Source organism: Xenopus tropicalis, chromosome 1 (genome assembly GCF_000004195.4).
Source record: "Xenopus tropicalis strain Nigerian chromosome 1, UCB_Xtro_10.0, whole genome shotgun sequence".
Taxonomy (NCBI): domain Eukaryota; kingdom Metazoa; phylum Chordata; class Amphibia; order Anura; family Pipidae; genus Xenopus; species Xenopus tropicalis.
The window spans coordinates 171,748,153-171,771,856 of NC_030677.2; the positions used below are offsets into that span (position 1 = coordinate 171,748,153).

At 36.8% G+C, this 23,704-nt stretch overlaps 1 protein-coding gene across 2 annotated transcripts in view; it reads right to left on the bottom strand.

The window, feature by feature from the left end:
- commd10 (COMM domain containing 10) overlaps positions 1 to 23,704 on the bottom strand; it is a 168,110-nt gene that overhangs the window by 118,650 nt on the left and 25,756 nt on the right. Inside the window, exon 7 of one of the 2 annotated variants that reach the window (XM_031901187.1) lies at positions 14,086 to 14,660. Coding sequence (XP_031757047.1) covers positions 14,580 to 14,660 — 81 coding nt within the window. The 3' untranslated portion in view covers positions 14,086 to 14,579. 2 annotated transcript variants of the gene reach the window in all.

The window sequence follows — 23,704 nt, forward strand, 5'->3', positions numbered from 1 at the left end:
TGAGAAAGGTCCCGATGGGGACCGAAACGTTACCTCGGCTGTTTATGCTACTTTAAATATATGTTTTGATTTTTTCACAAGAAATCCCGGAGTTGCTGGTCTTTTTTATACTATTGGAACCTTTTACCGAGCACCCAAGGTATGTTATATAGTGGTGTGCCATCCTTTGTGTATACAGTATATATATATATATATATATATATATATATATATATATAATATCTTTAACTTGCAGATATATTTAACTACATCTTGTTATATAACTAGTCTATTGTTTCCCAATTTGATGAACACCTTCTTGGCCAAGATAGCAAAATTCCATTTGGGAACCATGGCTTGCATGTTAGCATCCTGGAAGTTGAAATAAATTTTATTTATAATTGTTTTTAAATATTATTAGAAAAGAAACACAGGATTTCTGGTTTCCTTTTTTGTAAACATGTTGTTCGGGTGTCTGACTTCCTCTCTCAGAAAAATCCTTAATCGCCATGGCCAGAGTCTGCACAGTTCTCTCCCCTCCTATAAGAATGCTAAGAACTCCCACTCCCCTCCCTTAGGAATTTGTGATCTGAGCTATAATGACTAGACTGCAAACAGGAAGCTAGTTAAAATGGCAGCTACTGTAAGCAAACAGAGAAAGCTTCTAGGGCTCTTTACTCAGGTATGGTAATGCTTTCTGCAAAATAAAAATGTTGTTCTAGGCTGCACTAATGTGGCGAACCTATTGACGGTAAAATGCAAAAATGACTTTCCTCTCTTTTAAGTGTCCCTCTCAAGCATAAACAACCTCAACTTAGCCTAATCTTTCCTCATAACAGAGACTTTTCATACCCTTTATCAACTTAAGAGCCCTTTATTGGACTCCATTTCTTTAAAAAGGATGTCAGTATGTCAGCTACCAACTTCAACTTGGTCTGGGTGCAGGTCATAGGGTGCAGAGCATTGAAACAAAATCATGCTCACAGGGCTTAGGTGAAAACGAACGCAACCTTTATTCAGAAAAGCTCCCGTTTCACAATATGTTGGACATACTTACAAATGTGATGGAATAAGTTACATTTTTTTTTTTATAAATATATACATACACAGGTATGGGACCTGTTATCCGGAATGCTCGGGACCTGGGGTTTTCTGGATAAGGGATCTTTCCATAATTTGGATCTCCATAACTTAAGTCTGCTAAAAATCCTTTAAATATTAAATAAACCCAATAGGAGTGTTTTGCCTCCAATAAGGATTAATTGAATCCTAGTTACGGTCAGGTACAAGGTACTGCTAAAAAAAAATTGTAAACTAATACAGATGATATATATTTATATATAAATATATGCAAAAAAATATACCTACCTACATGATATTAATTACTGTGCACCAGGGCAAAGTGATGGAGGTGAGGTGCTGCCATGTGTTTAACACACACATATACGTACCCAGAGATCCAAAATGTTATTTAGAGTGGAAGATTGATAGCCTTGCCATCTGTGTCCCATTCCCGGTTCCATCATTAAGAATGTTAGGCAGAAAATGGTCTATTTGTTTCCGTTTATCAGTGCTGTTTTTATCATTGTTAATGTCTTCCCTGATGTGCGGCAATCTAACATTTTAAGCAGTGTCAAGCTGATGACTAACCCTATGTGGCACTTTGTGGCAATTATCTGCTATTACTGCCTTGGTTAGTCATACTTTCTAGTTCTCTATTCAAACCGTTTCAGTGCAAAGAATTACATTTAGAATATTCATTGCATTTAACATTGGCAAAAAGGTTGTTTGGATATCTAAGTGTAAATACTTGATTAAATGGGTAGCTGTGCTTAAGAAGCATAACCTCTGATATATTTTGCAAATGAGATCGTGTACAAATTTACAAAATTCCATGTAACTATATTACCATAAGTATGCTGATATATATGAGATCTACTTATCCCAATGCTCATCACAAAATAATAATATCTAACGGTATTATTTGGCCCTTTTATTATCAGGCCTTTTCATTTCTGTGTTGCGTTTTTGTTCTAGACAAATCTGTGTCAGTGACATAAAAATGGTATCATTCATACGTATTTGCTTAAAGAGGACCTGTCATCTAGACATAAAAAGCTGTATAAAAAAAATCCCATTTTTTTTTAAATTAAAGCATACATACAATACTTGCTATGGTATTTAAAAATCTCCACTGTCAATCATACATTGCCTGCCCCGCCTTTATGTCTCAGGCATAGATGTTGAGCAAGCAGTTACTTTCACTCTCCAATCTGTACTTCCTAGATGTCACTGCATTCCTCTCATCCCCTCTCCCTCCTCACTGTCACTACCAGTTTGCATTTATATTTTGCCAGTTACACTGAGCAGCAGGCAATGAAAAAGTCCTTTAAAGCAAATGTTTAACTTCCATTCAGTAAATGGATACAGGGATCCGGGTATGTAACCAGTCAAATAGTTACTACTACTGTTTGCTTACACATTGAACAAGTACATTTCATTGAACTACTTCTTACATGTAGCTTCATTTTACCTACTACCAAGAAAAGGTCTTGCAGAAATTGATCACAAATAGACTGCAAGAAGCTAAAAAGCCATCCAGCTGTCTCAGTTTCCCACGTTAAACAATACTGTATATCAGTACAGGTATCTGTTTGGAAGAACTTCTTAATTAGAACACAATGATATTCCTGTGCATCATCTGAAAAAATACAGTATATTTTTGTAAGATGCTGCAGAATTTCTATTAACCCTTCTTAGTATTGTAGGCATATAAATGGATATGATACCTGTCAGTTTGTAACTACTAATGATTAACATTTTTGCTAGAAGCCCATACAAAAAAAGGTCTCAAACTGCACAATAAAAAAATACTAATTTATCAACACTGGGCAAATTTGCCCAGGGTTGATAAATGCCCCCCACTGTCTGGTCTCTAATCAAGCTGTAACATAACGGCCCAACTGTTCAAAAAGGGACAGTTTTCACTGCAGATGCCAAAATGTCACATTGTAAGTGATTACAATCACTTACAAGAGACTCTGAACCAGTGCTCTTGTTTATTGAACATAACACTGGCCCAAGGAACTTTTGTAGGAGCACAGTGCTGCCAGCTATTTCATTCCAGGTTTAATGTTTCACGCTAATGTGCAAGCGCACACAGACCGTGGCCTGAAGAAGATCCAGGAACATAATGTTGTTGGCATAGAACTCCTACAGAAGAACCCCAGGTCAGTGTCACTTTTAGTAAACAGGAGCACTTATCGAAGGATCTTGTCAAACTGGCATATGCATATTACAAATATTGCCCTTACACAGCTCTGTCCATTCACTGGCTGATGTACTCTAGCATGTATGTGCTTTACATGATATATTTTCATAGAGATCAGCCATGTTCACGTGTACATATTAAGCTACAAATGGGTAAAGCCTTAATACACATGGTTGGCCTTTAGCTATAATAAACCACATGCAAGCAATCCACTCACCAGACAATGTAATCAAACACAGATAGTTATACTTTTGTACTCCACAGTTAAAATCAACATTTGCCACAATTTTTGTGCATAATACAAAATGTAATAGTTGAATGAATATGCTGTTGGTTCTTCAGCAAAGTACTTATAAGCATTACTTTTAGCAATCACATAGAGGGACCAGATATATGTAACTTCAAAGCAGGAAGCAATACATATGTGCAAATACAAGCACATATTTATTGCATAAAACTGTGTTGTATAAAACTGTTTTTATTAATTATCAACTATTTTTGCTGGTTCGGGCATTGTCAACCTTACATGAACTGCATTTTAGTTAGTGTAACTATATAAAATCAAACGTATGAACTTGCAAGGTGTGCGTCTTCATGAATGGTGAGATAGAGAGACAAGAAAGTGCACCTACCATGGTAAGAAATTGTGTCCCACAATATAATAAAGATGTTAAAAGCCTTTAGGGCTCTGGCACACGGGGAGATTAGTCGCCCGCGACAAATCTCCCTTGTCACGGGCGACTAATCTCCCCAAGTTGCCATGACCCCCCATCCCACTGGCGAACATGTAAGTCGCCAGCGGGATGGCACACGTGGCGGCGCGATTTCCCGAAATCACTTTTCCCGAAATCGCCAAACATGGAGTTTTGTCGCGGGCGACTAATTTCCCCGTGTGTCAGAGCCCTAACAGTGCAAGACAAACAAACAAACCTGTAGGCTTTTGTTGAAATGCAAAACAAATATTCTAGTTCAGAACAGGATAAAAAAGGCCTCATCAGACAAACTGACATTTATAATTTGACACCTCATTGTTCTTTAACAGACAAGGTAAGGGTTAATCATTGGATGGGTTGTTAGGACCCATTGATTATAATGGCTAAACTCTTTACCCTGGACCAATGCTCCCCTTTGCTAAAAAACACACTGGTTCTGGGCACTAATCAGCCCTGGGTGCTGCACAAGCTCAGTAAATATATTCATCTGTAGATGTACGCTGCCTAAGGCCATTTGCAACAGTATCATAGTATTCCAGGCTGGGCTAGGGTCTGATGCAAATGATAATTAATATTGGGGTGTGCCTAACAAACTGTCACCTCCATTAATTCTGAGGCATGGCTGAATTGTTTCTCATGTAAACCATTTTACTCACTAAAGCACCATTTCAATTGTAGAAGTAAATAATGCACTTAACCTTAATTTCCCTTTCACTAACACTGTCAATGCACTGCACTTTATTATACTACTTGCGCAAGTTCTAGACTAATTTTGCAATTTCACTTGAACTTGTCTGACCCTTTCGTCTTACAAGCCAACCATAGACAGCAAAAATGAATTTGAGCAGCATAAACTTTCATCAGTTACCCCTATCTTATGCCTTCATCCTCAAAGCTAAAATTCTTCTCCAATTGCCATAGGATTTTCCTGCTTGATTAACTCTGGAACCATATATTACCTCTATTAGGTTATTTGTAATTTTTGGGAAATTAAATAAAAGAAAAACTGAATTGGACTCTTTATTACGCCAGCAAGCAGATTCCACATAATGTGCCATTGTGCTTTCTCTGCAACTTCACACATACCAAATCACAAAAGCTCCAATAGCATTTATTTAGGCACTAGTTATATAGTTATATTAAGTCTCTGTTGCTTTTAAAATATATAGATCCTCGCTAAGCTTCAATGGAGTGAATATTTTTTCTCTAGGAAATATTTACAGTGGTCATCACAAGGTCAGGGTGTTTTTATTAATCTTTCAGCTGCTCAAATGAGTTTCTTATGAGTTCCCCAAAGAGTAATTGGCCTGCATAACAAAATATTTGTTGGAAATTCTGTCCTTTGTGACATTTACTTGCCTCAATACATTGCTACTAAGAAAATAAGATTTCCCTGAACCGCACGCAATATTTCATGTTTTAAGCTTAAAAACATTTCTGTAGATCAGACAATGTTTTATGAAAATATATACACATATATACAGTACATACATTTACACAGATATCTATTATTTAAAGGGGAACTCTGGCTTGTGAACCAAAACTTGTTAAAGAGCCCCCCCTAATATACCTATCACTGTAATCTGTTCCTTCAAAAAAGTACAGGTATGGGATCCCTTATCCGGAAACCCCTATCCAGAAAGTTCTGAATTACAGAAAAGCCATCTCCCATAGACCCCATTAAAGCGGTCCTCAAACTTCGGTCCGCGAATCCGGCCCCCCAGGGGAATTTACCCAGCCTCCCGCAGCATCCTCACCCCTGGCAGCGGAGAGAGAGAATTCAGCGGGGAGCAGGGGAGCTGCGAGGGAGGACGGACAGCAGACCAGGTGGAACTGAAACAGGTAGGACTCAGCGGGAACGAACGGAGCACGGGGGGAGGGGTTGGGGGGGAATGTGACCAGTTTGGGCAACAGTTTGATGACGACGGGGGGTGGAATGCGACCAGTTTGGGCCACAGTTCGGCGACAATGGGGGGGGTGCTGGTGGTCCGGCCCCCCAACAGTCTGAGGGGCCCTTGATACGGCCCCTTGGTTCAGAAGTTTGAGGACCCCTGCTCCATTATAAGCAAATAATTCTCATTTTTAAAAATAATTTCCTTTTTCTCAGTAGTAATAAAGCAGTACCTTGTACCTGACCGTAACTAGGATTCAATTAATCCTTATTGGAGGCAAAACACTCCTATTGGGTTTATTTAATATTTAAAGGATTTTTAGCCGACTTAAGTTATGGAGATCCAAATTATGGAAAGATCCCTTATCTGGAAAACCCCAGGTCCCGAGCATTCTTGATAACAGGTCCCATACCTGTACCATTTTTACATACTGACCATAGACAGCAGCACAACAGTTCTTCTTTCTCTGTATAATTTAAAAAGCTGGCAGGAGAGGAGGGACTAAAACACTAATGTTACAAATTGTATCAACCTCTCCACATCTTACAGACAGAATGCAGGAACTACATAACCTAGCCAGATTAGCAGGAGAACTGTAACTGTTCCAAACCATATTATAACATGAATGAAAAGGCTGAATATTGTTTAATTGATGCATATTGCAAAGTTGCATGAAATTATGTTTACTTTTGAAAAAGCTTAAGTTGTGTTGGGGTGGAGTCAAAAAATAATTATTTGTTAAAAAAGAAAGCATTCCCTTTTGGAAGCTTTCTGGGTAATGTTCCTAGTGAATATATTCCATACCTATAAATATATTTAGTTATTTCAGTCTTGGAGAAGGAAGGAAATGTATTATATTTAGGGTGGGGCAGCGCACATTAACTGCTGATATAAAATAATACAAGAATAACACACAGGGATGAAACCTCTCTCTCTCACACTAGCAAAGAGGAATAAATCTCAGGAATATTAGTGTTATAACTCAGCGGTCCTGCATTCACATATGTCAAGGAAATCAATTTATAACTTGTCTTGAGGTAATACACTTCTGTTAAGGTAATATTTCAAGTCTTGTTTTATTATATTTCAAAGCAAAGTACTTCCATTTTATAACAGAGAAAAAAAAAAAGATACCATTCTACTTTAGGTTCCCTATCTACTATGGTTTTTAGTCTTTAATGGCCTGCCTTGCTGTCACACACTCACATGGAGTTACATAGTAGAGACATACAGTACACTTTTATGGTCCTGGAGGGAAGTTAATTGAGTTTCTCAGAATAGCTCATACAGGTACAGACTGGCTATCATTCGGAATCCACATAAGAGGCTTTTTAGGGCGCCAGTCACAGAGACTGTCTGCAGTTCCACCAGTTTTAATAGATCAAGATATTTATTGCTTGGTGGTTAAAAAGGTGAAATTCTTCAGAGATGAACATTTTCCAGGTATTTTCAGGCACGATTTTGCTGAATAACTGTGGCAGACAGTCCTAGTTTTCCTAGTCCTAGAAAACTACACAAGTCTTGGGATCACTCACACTTGCACTGCATTTCTCAAATGTACCATAACACAAGTTACACTGCATCACATACACAAATTGCATCTGTGGTAACACATGGATATTATGGCAAACACCTTTTAAATATAGCTGGCTCTTTGTCTAAGTGCACATTAAAGGACTTCCATTTTATGTTTCCTAACAACATACAATTACACAGACCACTGATCTCCTGCTATAAATGAAGACTGCCCATTCCAAGAACAACATCGGTGATAATTGGGCATAGCCAGAAAAAATGACTAGATTAAAAAAAAAAAATACAAGAGGCAAATAAATGTCAGCGATATACAAAAAGAACATAAATATAATTGATTGGTAAAAAAGTGATCTATAAAACAATTATTACCAAAGAGGAGTAGCGTAACAGCCGAAACGTTAGTTCACTCTCTTGGTATAAACATATTGCCTTTTTATATCTTAAAGGGGATTCTGTCATGGTAAAATATGTTTGTTTTTTTTTTTAAAAATGCAGTTAGATAGGGCTTCTCCAACAGTATCCTGCATTGAAATTTGTTAAAAGACCAAACACTTTTTTTATATTTAATTTTGAAATCTGAAATAGGACTACACATGTTCTTACTGTCCCAGGTGCCTACTGTCCCAGGTGCCTACTGTCCCAGGTGCCTAATGACATGTGACTTGTGCTCTGATTAGCTTCAGTCACTCTTTACTGCTGTGCTGCAAGTTGGAGTGATCTCACCCCCCCCCCTTCCTTTCCAGCAGTCCATCAGTAGAACAATGGGCAGGTGACAAGACAGCAGCTACCTGATACCTGTATTGATAAAAATGCTCCCGTGTCCCACTTAATGGTAGATATCTGAATACCACTTTAAAGTAAAAATCCAAGTCTGACTCATGACTCCTCCAGTTACATGGGTAGGAGAAAAAATAGCTTATCTGAAAGCAGTTCTAATGCGAAGTGCATAGCACATACTACTAAAAAGCATATTTTTATGAAAATAGTTGATTTAGATGCAGCAGGGTTTACATATAAGTAAAGTTTTATGCAGTATATTTTTATACAGACCTACATTGTTTGGGGATATAGATTTGGTAAGGCACTATCATAGCATTTTTTGGTTGCCCTCAATGAAATGAGCAGCTAACTTATTAGCAAGACACTTCAACAGAGAAATGGCCTATTAGCACATTTACTGATGATTTACTACTAATTTGCAGGTTTCATGCATTAATGAGGATGCCATCTCTATTAATCAATTGCTAGCTACCAACAATAGCTAGAGTACCTAAATGCCAGGAGGGATGGCAAGTTCCATAACAGCAATCCAGCTATGTGCCTGTTTTAGCATAAGCTACTAGTTTACTAAAGATAAAACAGAGTTTAGGTCTGTATATTAAAAATACTCTGTCAAAACATTCCAGTTGCTTACAAAGGTAATTATCGAAGTACTCTAATTGAAATAATCTTGATTTCTGCTTTCTAATTTTAAATATAGCCTAAAGCGATTTCAAAGTAAATAAAGTTTATTTATAAAGGAGCAGGGAAACACTTTAAACATTTGCTATATTAAATATTTAAAATCAAGTAAAGAGAGACAAATGTTAATGGCTCAAGTTAAGAAGCAATCAGAATGAGATTTAAGACAATGTATATTTGCATATATATAAATTATGTATAAGCAAGTTGTTCTCAAATATCCCTAAAAACATTCCATAGAGATGGATTCAAAACCAAGATGCAATTCAGGAGCAACAAAAATAACAATATACAATTAATTAAAGTATATGTCATTCCTCTCCCCTGCCCCCTCTAGAAGCTTATATATATATTATTTTGCCTTCACTAGGTCTGTGCGCGCTGTGGTCAGTACCATACCCACAGATCTTTTTAGACTTTATCATGCCATTCACACACTGCACAACTACTAAGACAGTTGTGCTTGCAATAATACCCGTTTTTGTTTTTTTTCCTCCGGGCGGTGTCATGGCGACAGGGATACACTAGGCTCCGCGTGATGATGTCTTCGACTACCGATGCAGTGTGTCCCGGGCTTTATTGTTTCTGTCCAGGCCGCGATCAATCTGGTATGTTCCCTTTCTCTCTAATGTGTTGTTTGGCTACTAATGTGACTTTTTTCCCACTTTCTGCCTTCTGTCAATTCTCCTGGTTCTGTCTATATATTGGTTAGCGACTTTGACTTCCAGCATTTGTTACTGTTATTACTGATAGCGATTTTAGTTACATTGTATATCCCACTTTAATCATGTTTTGCAACTATTCATTCACCCATGATTCATTTATGTTATATTATGGTACTTGTCTGTTTTGATCACTACTTGCTTTTTTCGTACTAGCACTTTTTGTTTATACTGGTTACTATGGTTACAACCACTATGTTTGTCGCTCTTTTTCTGTGGTGGGGTATTTAAAGGCAGTGGTTCGACACTGTCTTTTGGTTTGTCCCTGAGGAAGAGCACAGTCAGTGCTTGAAACGTTGGACCTTTTTTCATTTTTTGCAAAGTTCTGTTGTGTGCGGCTCACTGTCTGTATACTATTATTAGTTTTGCCAGCACCCTGGGCGTTTGAGCCTTTATAGGGTGTGCTCTGTTTGTTCTTGTGTATATATATATATATATATATATATATATTATATCTTGGAAAGGATTCATTTTAAAGCTATAGTTTTTCAAAAAAATTAATAAAAACAATTTTTTGGTTTTATAATTTTGTATGATACAGAGAGATTATTATTATTTTGTGTTTTGTGCAGATATTATCATGTTGCTTGTATTACAAATACAGTAGGATGTAGTTACAATTTACAGTAAACTGCAAATACGTTGTACCTTGATGCACCCCCCATACTGTTCTACATATGGCAAACATCTGGTAAATTAACCCTATTCTATCACACATTTAAAATGTCTTTGAATTAACTTTTAGTATGACGTAGAGGGTAATACTCTAAGACAATTACAATTGGTCTTCATTTTCTATTTGTAATATTTTATTTGCAGTTTGGAGGTTCAGCGGCTATCTAGTTGCTAGGGTCCAAACTACCTTAGCAACCAGGGAGCAGTTTGAATGGGAGGATGGTAAATGAATAGCATAGTGATTAAATATAAAAACAAGCTACAAAAAGTAACAATAAAACTGTAGCCTCACAGAGCAATAGTTTTTTGGCTGCCAGTGTCAGTGACCCCCCATTTGAAAGATACAGAGTTAGAAGAAACAGGCAAATAGATAAAAAAAACATACTAAATAACATACTAAAAGTTAACTTAAAGGTGAGCCATCCCTTTAAGTGGGGTGATATGCCCACTACAAATACTGCCTATACCAAACTGTAACAACAGTGTAAAACAAAAATGGCTGAAAGGGTAAGTAGGAATAATAAGAGCCTTCAAAAGGGCGCACATAGTAAAATAAGTGCGTTAAAGTCCACAAAGCAATGTACAGCGCCCCTGGAGTACCAGCACACAGGCTATGATGATACCACTGTAAAAATAGCACCTTACCAATTGTATCCATGAAAAAAAAAAAAAAAAACATTTTGTGTAACCAAATAGCCACCTTTATCAGGGACATCTACCAACACACAAACACGTGAAGATAGGTAGTTGCATTAAATACAAAAATTGTCATAAGACTAGAAGGAAATTTAGTCAGCCAAAGCGGAAACAGAGGATATGGTTGCTCTGGAAATAATAGGCCCACTAACAAATCCGTTTTGGTAAAAGATACTTGGGAATATGGATATGACTAACATTTAACATTTTTTTTCAGGAGCTGAAAATGTTTACTGGGAAGGCTATGTAACCAATCAGAATTTTACTTTCAAAAGGCCAAGCTGACTGGAGATTGGTTGCTTTGGAAAACCAGAACTGGATAAAACATGGCACCTGTTAACATTTTAGATCTGCACCCCGAGTACATACTAAGGATTTCTTTTTTAACACAGGAGGAAACACGCAACTGACTAAATAATAAAAAACTGGACCTTACTGAAAGAATCTTCAAATGGTTATGGTGATAAATCTCTAGACAAATCACTACTTAAATCCTTTCTATTGGGGTCAATGCTAAAAGACAGATGTAAAGCGGATTTTAAAAAGAAAAGACTTACACTACACTGAAGAGTGACATTTTTAAAGGGATATCAAAGTAACACCAATACATTACTTGTAATCGTATAGGAATTGTGTCAGTTTGCATTAATGCAGAGCACAGTGATGCTATTTTATTTTTTTTTTATTTTTTTTTTAAATACAGCCAGACGCAACTGCAGATGTCAGGTTTTGACACTCGTTTGATTCTCTTGGCTGAACTATGCATTCTTCTTTCGGCTTTGATCAGCTTTCATGAAGAAGAATGCAGAAAAGTAGATCAGGATAAGACTTATTTTTTGAGACTGCTGCGCATAAAGTAATAGCTTACTGCACAAAATATGGCACTGAGACTTGGGGAAATTATTATAACTATAAATATAATATATAACAATGGAACATGCTAACTACACAAATACTTTTTTTGCAGTTCAATTATTGTGGCAAAAATAGCACAACCATGCTTTTAAAGGAGAAGTAAAGGTAAATACTAACTAAGCTTTATCAGAAAGGCCTATGTAAATACTGCCATAAGCACTCACAGTAATGTTGCACTGAATCCTCTATCAAAAGAAACACAGGATTTCTTGTCTCTTTTTTTTTTAAACATGATGTACCAGTGTCTGACTTCCTATCTCAGAAACATCCTTAATTCCAGTGGCCAGAGTCTGTTCAGTTCTCTCCTCTGTCCTGCTCCTCCCTCTACTCTCCTGCTCCCCCCTCCCACCAGAATGATAAGAACTCCCTCCCCCTCCCTTGGGAATGTGTGATCTAAGCTATAACAACTAGATTGGAGGCAGGAAGCTATTTAAAATGGCAGCTGCTGTCTTAAGCAAACAGAGAAAGCTTCTAAAGCAGTTTAACCAGGTATGGTAATGGTTTCTGCAGAATAAATATATTGTTCTAGGTGGCACTAGTGTGGCAAATCTATTGGCAGTAAAATGCCAAAATGACTTTCCTTCTCCTTTAACTGTACAGTACATGTAAAAGGGGTTTTCATTTTGCCTTGAAGCAGGAGTGGCCAAGTAAAGCTACTTTTGCATTCAGTACAAATTGTACACAATCAAATGCTGCCATATCTGATATCTGATGGGGACAGGCCCTGTGAACTGGGGATGGTGCTATTACATCAAACTCCACACAACTAGCTAAAATGTGTCCAGTTTTTTAAAAAAAAACAGGTGATAAAGATCTGTTGCTATTATAAATAATCCATTAAACTGCAGTGGAAAGTTCTTCTTACTTATAGTTTTTACTTTTATTATGTACTTTATAAAATATTAATGGCTTAGCAGTGTGCTTTTGCAACCTATTATTTTTCCTCTGCTGGAAAAAACGCAGTGCATTGGAAACTGCTAAATAAATTGGGAAATAGCCAATTAAGGTGGCCATACACAGGCAGATATAAGCTGCTGATTCGAGTCCTTTAGACCAATTTGGCAGCTTATCTGCCCTTGTATGGGGACCTCCCGACAATCCTACCCAATTGATATCTGGCTAAAAATCGGTTTGATTTTTTAGCGCATTGATGCAGTCCTTGCTTTGACTGCTCCTATCGCAGACTTTGTAATTCGAGGGTCATAACAATCAAATTAGCCCAATATCACTCACCTTAGGTGGGCATATCAGGGAAACATCTGCTTGTTTATAATAATAATAATAATAATAATATAATATAATGTATGACCACCTTTAGAGCACCTTTAGACATGAACATGTAGGTTGAAGCTGAAGAAAACTGTAGGTAGAGCAACTCACAAATCAATTCTTAAACATATAAATAACAAATAAAAGAAATACAACAAAATATAACAAACACAGTTTATGGGATTTTTATAATATCCCATTTAATGATGTATACTGCCATATATGTTTTACCCTTTTGAACACCTGATCTCAGTTAAATTCAATTTCAGCTTAAACAAATCGTATTGATTATAACAGCACTGTCATTTAAATCTAGATATTATGTGCATGTCAAAATATCACATTGCAGGAAGCCTTGGCAGGGGAGAGATTGTTTTTTGAAAATATTCACGAATGTCACTAAATCTGTGCTTATTGTATGTTATCCTGTGGTTTTCCAGCAAATTTCTGTAGACTTATAGTCAATATGTAACTAAATACAACATAATTTAAACACAAAATGCTGTATCATCAAGAATATTTTTGAAAGAGATATCAGTATATGAATGCATCAAAAACCTGGTGCTTTAATAAACTAGAATTAAAGAACAAAACCAAGAGTCTCCCCTGCCCCCATCCAAACCCAAAAGTCTCTTTTTTACTGAAAAGTCCCTGGGTTTCAAACATGCATTGAATTTGCAAAGGTGGGAAGCTAAGTTTGGCGAATGCCAACTTGAACTTTGTCAGATCCAGTTTTTTGCTCCTGTGCATCTATCTTCAGTCAGGACCAGCATATCTGGTCCTGGCTTCCACTGATAATGCTACAATCCCTTTCCAATATCCAGAAACTGGATCTGTGGTCTGAGTGGGGGTGGATTAGTTTAAAATGGAGGTTATGGGTTGGTTTCATTTTATTTAAAAAAAGAGAGTTAAAAAAAGGGAGAGAGAAAGGAGACGTTCCACTTATACCAAAGGCCTATAATAAAGTAGCTAGAGTATGTTTATTAGTGTTACAAGCAGCAATGGATAGAAACGCAATGGGGGGAAAAAGGATCTAAATATTTTCTTAGAAATGTGCTTTCCTGAGCATTTTTAAGACCTAAAGGGGATGTTCAGAAAGGTGTGATAAGTGTGCTTCATCCTGAAAACAGCAATTTTCGGAAAAAATTTGCATTTCAATATATTCAGAGAGCTCTTGTTGCATAACAAAATGGACACTTTAGAGTTTGTTCCAGCAGTTTCTTTGTAAGTGTCTTGGCCTTTTGAAATTTAGTATTGCTAAAAATTCAAAGTTGTTCACTATCTTCTGTAAGAAATGCATTAAAAAAATGGAAGTAATATTAACTGAGTCTCTGAAGCAGTATTGACCATATTTTTATGGCATGGACCTTGCAAGGATATTATTTGACAAATAGTGTAATTGAGGTTTTTGGGGGTTTTTTTCAGTTAAAGTGGGATCCGAAGGTATCACTTAAAATTGATCGATGGGAGATGGCCTTCCCATAGTTTGCAGCTTTCTGGATAACGAGTTTCCATATAACAGATCCCACACCTGTATATAGAATAAGTCAAGACATAAGGCTGATTAGATATTAATTTAGATTCACATTACATGGCAGCTCAGAAACCATCAAAATTTAACCGAATCCTATAGCATCAGCTTCTGTAGCAGATGAACTTCATTTTCTTTATGACGATTTGTGACAACCCTTAAGCTTAGCCTCTCAACAGCTGCCCAGAGCACACTAAGCATGTGCAGTGTCACTGACACATAGCCTGACAAAATCCAAGATGGCAAGATCCTGTGCACAACTTTAAAGGCCTAGAAGATTACAATCATAGGCATGCTGAACATCTAGGCTTCAGCATATAACGTACAATATGTTTTTAGGGTTTAGTTCTTTGTTAAACCAGACAATGGGTGTTTTTGCTAGCCCTGTGTCTAAATACCACCTACTTTAAGCATAACAATAACTTTTATAGGCAAAAAACATGGCCATGAATTTACCAATTTGGCCCTTATGGCCAACCTTTACAGGGGAGAAAGAGAAAGTTTTGAATACATTCATAGGGGCAGCCCTGTGTTTCAGATATGTAGTTCAAACCTAGACTTCCATGTAGGTCATATCTACCCCCTCGCTAATTCCCAAGATTCAGGCCCATATTTCAAACTGTTTTGCAGCTACAGTATCTTCTCCTGGATGATGCAAAGCTATGTCTTTAACTAAATCTGACACTACTCTAAATATTACTATTACAGTTGACAGTTTGATAAATGATCCTGTTGTTTTGGCCCCTAAATCTTCCCTTTTCTTTTACAATTCCATCAACACTACTATCCAATGTTTTCACTTTTTTGTGGAACACATGGTTATTCAGTTATAAAGGGCAAAGTAGTAAGACATCCTACACAATGCAGTTCAGTAAAGCTGAACCACTAAGCCACTCCAATGTGATATACTATTAAATGCACATGGTATGGCATACACTGTTCAGGCTTCTACGACCATAAAGACACATATTAAAGTATATCAAAGAAATATCCACCATTTTATACTTATTTATGGGCACATATAAGTATTTGTGCCTTGAGAACAATTTATGAAGAATAACTATTTAGCAGCCCCTTGTTTTCAGTATCATATTTTTGGCTTTTCCTAAACTACTACAACCTTCTTTTAATAGCCTATCATATACAATTTAAACACCGCTACTAAAATGTACTGCCTAAGAACTTTTATCGAAGGAAGCACTGGCTCCTATACTATTTAAATAATTTATCGCGATATAAGAGTCTCGTCATTTGAAGAATTTGACTAATGGGAACTGGCACTGTATTTTGAGGTAAATCCAGAGGAGAAATTATTTGCAGCACCCTAGATGGCTATCTGCCAAAAAATATGGAATTGCAGAACTTAAGTCCTAAAGAACTGGTGATTTAACACTTTAGTTAGCTAAGGCTATAGGCTAAGGCTATAAGGCTATAGGCAAACTGCAAAACACCTGGATAAATCATTACGCCTACATCCTTTGGTAGCTTATCAAAATGGATACTAGTGTCATGGTGTGAACAAGATAAAAATGTTGTCCAGAATATCTAGCCTAATAGCCAAATGCTATTACTTTAATACTTAATACTTAATACCTTATTACATATACATATGTGTAATAGAAAAACAGTAAAATCAGCTGAAACTAAAACTGGTGTGCACAACTACTGTCCATGAAACAAAGAACCATCAGTTTCCCTTTATACAATATGCATCTATATACATTTTATGCTTCAGAATTCCTTAAGCTCATTTATTTCTACAAATGGGGAAAAAAAAATGAGTAAATAACCACAGCTAATATGCAGCAGCAGTTCTACTATACACACTATTATATGCAATTTTTAAAAAAAGAGATAAAATAATGCTGATTACCTTGGTACAGGTATCGGACCCCTTATCCGGAAACCCATTATCCAGAAAGTTCCGAATTACGGAAAGGCCATCTCCTATAGACTCCATTATAGGCAAATAATTCTAATTTTTTAAAATTATTCCCTTTTTCTCTGTAATAATAACAGTACCTTGTACTTGATCCCAACTAAGATATAATTACCCCTTATTGGGGGCAGAACAGCCCTATTGGGTTTATTTAATGGTTAAATGATTCCCTTTTCTCTGTAATAATAAAACAGTACCTGTACTTGATCCTAACTAAGATATAATGAATCCTTATTGGAGCCAAAACCATCCTATTGGGTTTAATTACTATTTAAGTATTTTTTTTAGTAGACTTAAGGTAGGAGATCCAAATTACGGAAAGACCCCTTATCCGGAAAACCCCAGGTCCCGAGCATTCTGGATAATGGGTCCCATACCTGTATTGGATTTCAGTGCACAGGGAGGATTGGTGTATTTAAAGGGGACCTGTCACCTAAGAACTCATTCCAAATCCTTCTGTATCACATTATTTGAGCAAAATAAACTATACAAATTATTTAAGTTTTGTCCCTAAAATCGTGTAAGTCACAACCACAGCAAGCAGGCAGGTGCCATTTTGTGGGCACTATTATTAAGGAAACCTTTGTATCACCCCAAAATCTTGTGTATGTGCCCAAATGGGGGACCTAATGCCCAGGCCCATGCACTGGCTACACAATTATAGGCATTGAAGAGAGAGGGGGAATATGAGGAGTACAGTGACATCTAGGAAGCGCAGAAGGGAAAGGTAAAAGTAACCGCCTGCCCGGCCTCTATGCCTGAGGCATAGAGGCGGACAGTCAATATATGATTAATAGCTCAGATTTTTAAATACATTTATAACAGGTATGGATGTTGTAATAAAAAAAAATTTTGTGTTTCACATTTCATTTGCAAAGGACTTTCATTATACAGCTTTTTACATGTGGGTGAAAGGTCTCCTGTAACTGTATAGGGTGAATTTCAAGACTTACACAGAACTGTATTGTTGGAAATAAAAATGCCTTTATATATACTGTATTCCCTCTATAATGCACAGTAGTGTTGTATTATTGTTATAAATGTTTTTCTTTTAAGTATTCTGATTTTCAGGAAAGACAATAAAATAACAAAATGAAAACACTGTACCAGATGCACCCATTGTACCCTTTTCATCTGGGGAGCGTGGCCAGACCGTCTAACAACAAAGCAGCTTTAAACATGTATGAAAGCAATATGCCCAGTAAAACTGGAATTTTCATTCTAAAGATATGCGAGCAGAGACGTATTACCATTCCACAAATGAAACATTGTACATTGTCTGAAAATAAAAACATAAATATTGCAAATTTTAACAGAGGGTGGAAAAGATTTCTTTCACAGCAGATGGTGGGAAATTAGGCAGCAGATTTCCCCTTAAAGGAAAAGGAAAAAAAATGCATAACCCCAGGGTACATGCAGGCGAGTGATCCTCTTCTGTCTTCTTTCTTTACACGGGCTGCGCATTCACAGCATAGTGAAAAGCTACACTTTAACAAAAAAGTTAAAGGCCTTTGAAATCTACTGCGCATTTGCAGCAAAAGGAGGAGGATCGCTCGCCTGCATGTACCCCCAGCCTGGGGTATCAGTAAGCGATCAGGTAAGCCATCTTACCTAATATTTTGACACCACCCAGTGATTACACCTTTCCTTCTACTTTGAATTAACTTTTTTTAATAAGTTGTAGAGAATCCTATTCCTAGTAACTTTGCAATTAGTTTTCATTATTTATAGTTTTTGAATTATTGCTTTGCTCTTTTGCATCTTTCCAGCTTTCAAATTGGGGTCACTTACCCTGGTAGCTAAAAAATACTGTTCTTTGAGCTTACAATTTTATTATTATTGATACTTTTTACTTCTTACCTTTCTTTTCAGGCCTTCTCCTATTCACAGACCAGTCTCTCATTCACACTACTGCCTGGTTGCTAAGGTAAACAAGTCCCTAGAAACCAGATTGCTGTTGAAATTCCTAACTGGAGAGCTGCTAAACAATAAGCTAAAAAAACTGAAAACCCACAAATGAAAAAAAAAAAAAAATGAAAACCAATTGCAAATTGTCTCAGAATATCATTGTCTACATCAGGGGTCCCCAATCTTTCTTACTCATGAGCCACAGTCAAATGTAAAAAGACTTGGAGAGCAACACAAGCATCATAAAAGTTAATGGAGGTGTCAAATAATGGTTAAGATTGGATTAGGTAGCCTCTATGCACACTTTCAGTTTACAGGAGGCTTTATTTGGTAGTAAATCTTGTTTTTATTCAACCAAAACTTGCCACCAAGTCAGGAATTCAAAAATAACCACCTGGTTTGGGGGTCACTGGTATACTAAAAGTTAAATTAAAGGCAAACAGCCCCTTTAAAGCACACTCCTTGCCTTTGCAATATGAGTGATACATCTTTCTATATGTAATTTATAACTTCAAGCCTCCCCAGCAACTATTTAGTAAATCAATGTCCCCTGGAATGGCCATTACAAATCTCTAATTTAATTTAGTGACATAACTTACTTATTGTATAAAACCAAATACCATCTGTAATCTGAGCCAGGCCAAATTTGTATAACATAATTGAGAGATTTATTTGTGTTACCAAGGTGATTTTATCTCTCACAGAACAGGAACAGTTCAGAATGAGGGAGTAGGCAATCCAAAGGAAGCAATCGAGCACATCCGACACTACTGCCTATCAGGAAAGTAGAGAGTGGCAGTTATGCAAGCTCAGCAGCAGCCTGGCCAGGCTTTCCCAGAGTACACAGGAAAACCATGTGAATTCTGCACCTGCTCGCTGCTTCCTTCAGTCCAGCCAAGACCAACATTTGCTATTTCATGGCTTTATCCACCACTATTTATACAGATGCTATGCATGACAGAATTGCTTCTTAAGTACAACTGGGATTCTTCCATGGCATACAGTCTTAAATCTAACAATAACCTTACTCTGTAAATTGGAACTATTGCATGATAAGCCAGATATGAGCTATATTAGATGTTGATGAAACACAAATAAACAAGGAAACTGCCTTTAATAATATAATCGTATAATATAGATGAATATATCAGCTAGCTTTGCCGATAGTTCTACAATACCTAACAACACAACCCAAGATCAAACAGCTGCAGGGATCACTTTCAGACCCCACTTTAAAATTCTGAATGCATGAACTTAGGCAAATCAAAATTTGATATTTTGAATGAATAATACAAATGTCCTTTAGGATACTATTACTTTTTAATTTTTTTTTCTATGTGTTATTTTTCTATACGAAGATTTTTACTATAATTACAGTGAAAGTTTACCTATTTGCTGCAGTTCGTTCTTGGCAATTTAATTCTCACTACCCACTATTTAGGATTCCACAACAAGAAACTTAGGGAAAGTAAATATTTCTTATGAAACTTTCTTAAAACTACTACAAGGCAGCAAAATAAAGTGCAGATGTTTGTTTTTTTGCTGCAGTCTACTTTTTGTACTTTATGATCATGTACTTTATGATCAGGAAGGCTATGGGCTTAAGGAAGGCTGTGGCCAGAAAACCATTATACAATGGAGGCTTACACAAGACTAAACTGTAAACTGGGCCAGCGAACCCAGAGAAGCTAATGAAAAAGGAATAAGAAAGAGAATAAGTATAACAGCTATACATTTATATACTGTTTCCACAAAATGAAAGTGGAGCTATCCCTTTAAAGCTTTACCAGTGGTTTTGTTTGCACTTTGAAACCTAAGCTGTGCTTGACAGACAATATTGTTGTAAAGCTCTGTCAATAAACAGAGGATTTGGAAAATAAAAGATAAACTCTTCTGCTGAAAGAAACTGTTTTCTCTTTGGTGAGATGTATGCACAAGTGTTTATCACAGACTGGTAATCTGCCAGAATTTTATACAGATGAATCATATGAAACATGGCACATTAAATATGCCACTCTGTATCTGAGGGAGTAAGGGAGTAGTACCCCAGCTCTATATTGAAGAGGCTTAAGTGCATGGATGCCATACCTCCTGCTACTGGTAAGGTATTACAATCAATATCAGTTGACAATGCTGTGAGTTGGCAAGCAGTTTAAGGGCCATTCAAGGTACAAACCACTCTAAAAGAAGGGGGGAAAATCTACTAGAGGAACACACAGAGACTTAAGATCTGGTGCTGTAGTGCTGCACTAGTTAAACTGCTTCACTTGCCGCTGTGCTCTGCCATCGTTTGATGAATAGGAATTCATTTGCTAGAAGTGCAACAGAAGACCATTGTTAGGTACAGATTAGAAATGTAAACACTCTGCATTTCCCACAGCTACCGGCTTCACAATTGATTCTGAATGCTGCTTTCAAGACAATAAATTTAGGGAGTCGCTAAAACAGCACTGCAGCAAAGAGCACTACTGCCCTCTAGTGCACAAACAAATAAACACAACTGCTAACAACTGAAAATGTTCTATGGTTATACACTTTAATGCACATAATGGGTAACATTTTTTGAAGAGAAATGTTAAGGAGATTTTAAAACTCTCACTTATGTTTAAAGGTCAAATTTCCCTTGCTAATCCTAATAATAGATATGACAGCATAAGCAATAGCCTCATTATTTAAATAACTGTAATAGTGCGTTATAAAGCAAACACTTTTAATCAACTTATCTAATCGTGTTAGATGCCGTCAAAATAAATCTTGCAGTTTCCTTAAGTGTGGAAGAGCATGATAAAATATTCCTACAGATTGTGTATCCCTGTTGCAAGATTCACGAAGATATAATGGAGTGTAGCTAGCATACATAATATAATTATAAGATGGTGATTAGGTGCCCCTTTTAATACAGCTCAAAGCCTTGTTTGCCCTTGCAGCTTCTGACTGGCATTGCTTCTACAGCCAAGTTTATTATCTACAAGGATTCCAAGGTCCTTCTCCATTATGGATTTGCTTAGTGGAGCCAATACAGAACCCTGAGGGACCCCACTTCTCCAAGCAGAGAATGTACCATTAAAAACCACCCTCTGTACCTGATCCTGTAGCCAGTTTTCTGTCCATGTGCAAACGACTCCACTAAGACCAACAGACCTTAGTTTAGAAAGAAGTCATTTGTGGGGAACGGTATCAAAGGCTTTGGAGAAATCCAAATAGATCACATCTACTGCACCCCCACTGTCCAACTTACTTGCCTTATCATGAAAAAGCTATTCAATTGTCTAAACATGCCTTCATAAAGCCATATTGCGTATTACTTATAATGACATTCTCCAAAGCATAATCTTGAGTGTGATCCCTTAACAAACTTTCAAATAACTTGCCCACCACAAATGTCAAACTTATTGGCCTATACTTGCCAGGCTAAGATCATAATCCTTTTTAAACACTGTAATTACATCAGCTTTTGTACAATCCATAGCCATTATACCTAATGAAATGAAGTCTGAGAAAATCAGAAAAAGAGACCTGGCTAAAATTAAGCTCTCTAAATACTAGAGGGTGTATATAATCAGGCCCTGGTGCCTTGTTCACAATAACTTTAAGTACCTTATCCTGTGTTGAACTGGCTTGAGTGAGCTGAGCCATCTTCTCTATCTGAATCTTAAATAAAATAATTTCCATTATTTAATACATTATTATTTAATGGCAGTATTACTTGCCTAGGGTAAAATTAATGTTTGAGCTTGGGGTAGCCCCACTATTGACAGACGGACACTGCAGTCATTCTCTTCTTTCACTGCCAGAAAAGAGGTTGAAGAGTCTTGGGTAAGTAGGCCACTAAGACACTAAAGCCAGGGAAAATGGGTGCCATATAAAGGCTGGCTACAGAAAGCCCAGTCGTATATGGAGACAAAAAAAAAAAAAAAGAGACAGATAAGGCAGTAAAAACAAGACACTTTAGCTCCATCAAAAGAGGTGGTACAGATCCATTAATGGTGTGGTCATCTATGAATCTCAATAGATTATAAGTGGAAGATGTGCAGGTGAATCGGAGTGCTGGCTTAGCTTGCCCGACTGGTATACAGTTGGGTATAAGGATGGCTAAATAATACAAAGATCTGCACATATGGCAACCTCACTAAGTGAGCAGAAGTTTCTATGACTCATTAAGTTTAAACTTATATTCCTGCTCTTTTCTAATCAATAATTTAAAGAATACAGCACATTCTCTCACTGTGGGCTTCAACAAATCAGCTGTGAATTCTGTTGCTGTCAGATGGCACACACGGGGCACCCTCACTGGTCAGTTTCTCTACCCAGCTGTATTGGCTGCCAGATAGAGTGAACAAACCTTTTTACGATTCTGTAAACTGCAGAGCACTGGTGTACGATTACAGGCTAACACCATTTGACTGCACTATGTTCATTAAAATGCATTATCTCTTACAGGTGGCAGGAAACTCTGGTTTAAAACAGTCACCGAAAAACGATTTAGGCCCCAGTAACGAAACAGAAAAACAGCATTTAATCACAATGTTTGCTATTGCTTCACTTGGGGAACTGATAATGATTTTACCATAAGATTCATAGCTCTGATTTCTGTGTCACCTTGCAAGGCTTGCAGAGGTGAGAAAAGTAATTTAAAAACAGACACCTATTATGCAGTATCTTGCAAAAAAACATTTCATAGCTACGTGGGTTTGTATCAGGATTTAAATATCTTTGTGATGTACTCTGCCTAAAAGATCCTTATCCGTGATATAATATATGCTTTATAATCAACCTTTCATTATACGGCAAAGGCAACACAAGGGTTGATAAAAAGATTCTTTATACAATTAAGTATCAGGTCTACAATAGCTTGAATATTCTCCAACACATTAAATAGTCGTTTTGAAGTAATGACAGATTTATAGATAAACTGCACTTCATAAAACACATATGTTTTTGCATATAAACCCAAAGTGCCTATTTTGTAGGGGTATTTGTTGATGAAAAAAAAATCTATTTTACCTTAGGTTATTTTTACCTGTAGCGAAAGATTAGATCTGTCAATCTACGTAAAAGCTGAAAACATCAAGGCAGGAAAAAATAAGCAAAACAAAATCTGTTAGTTACTAAAAATATTTGACATATGATGATGCCTGGATTGTGTGTCAGGAACACATAAACTGAACATGCAGTATATACAGATCCCATGCGCTGT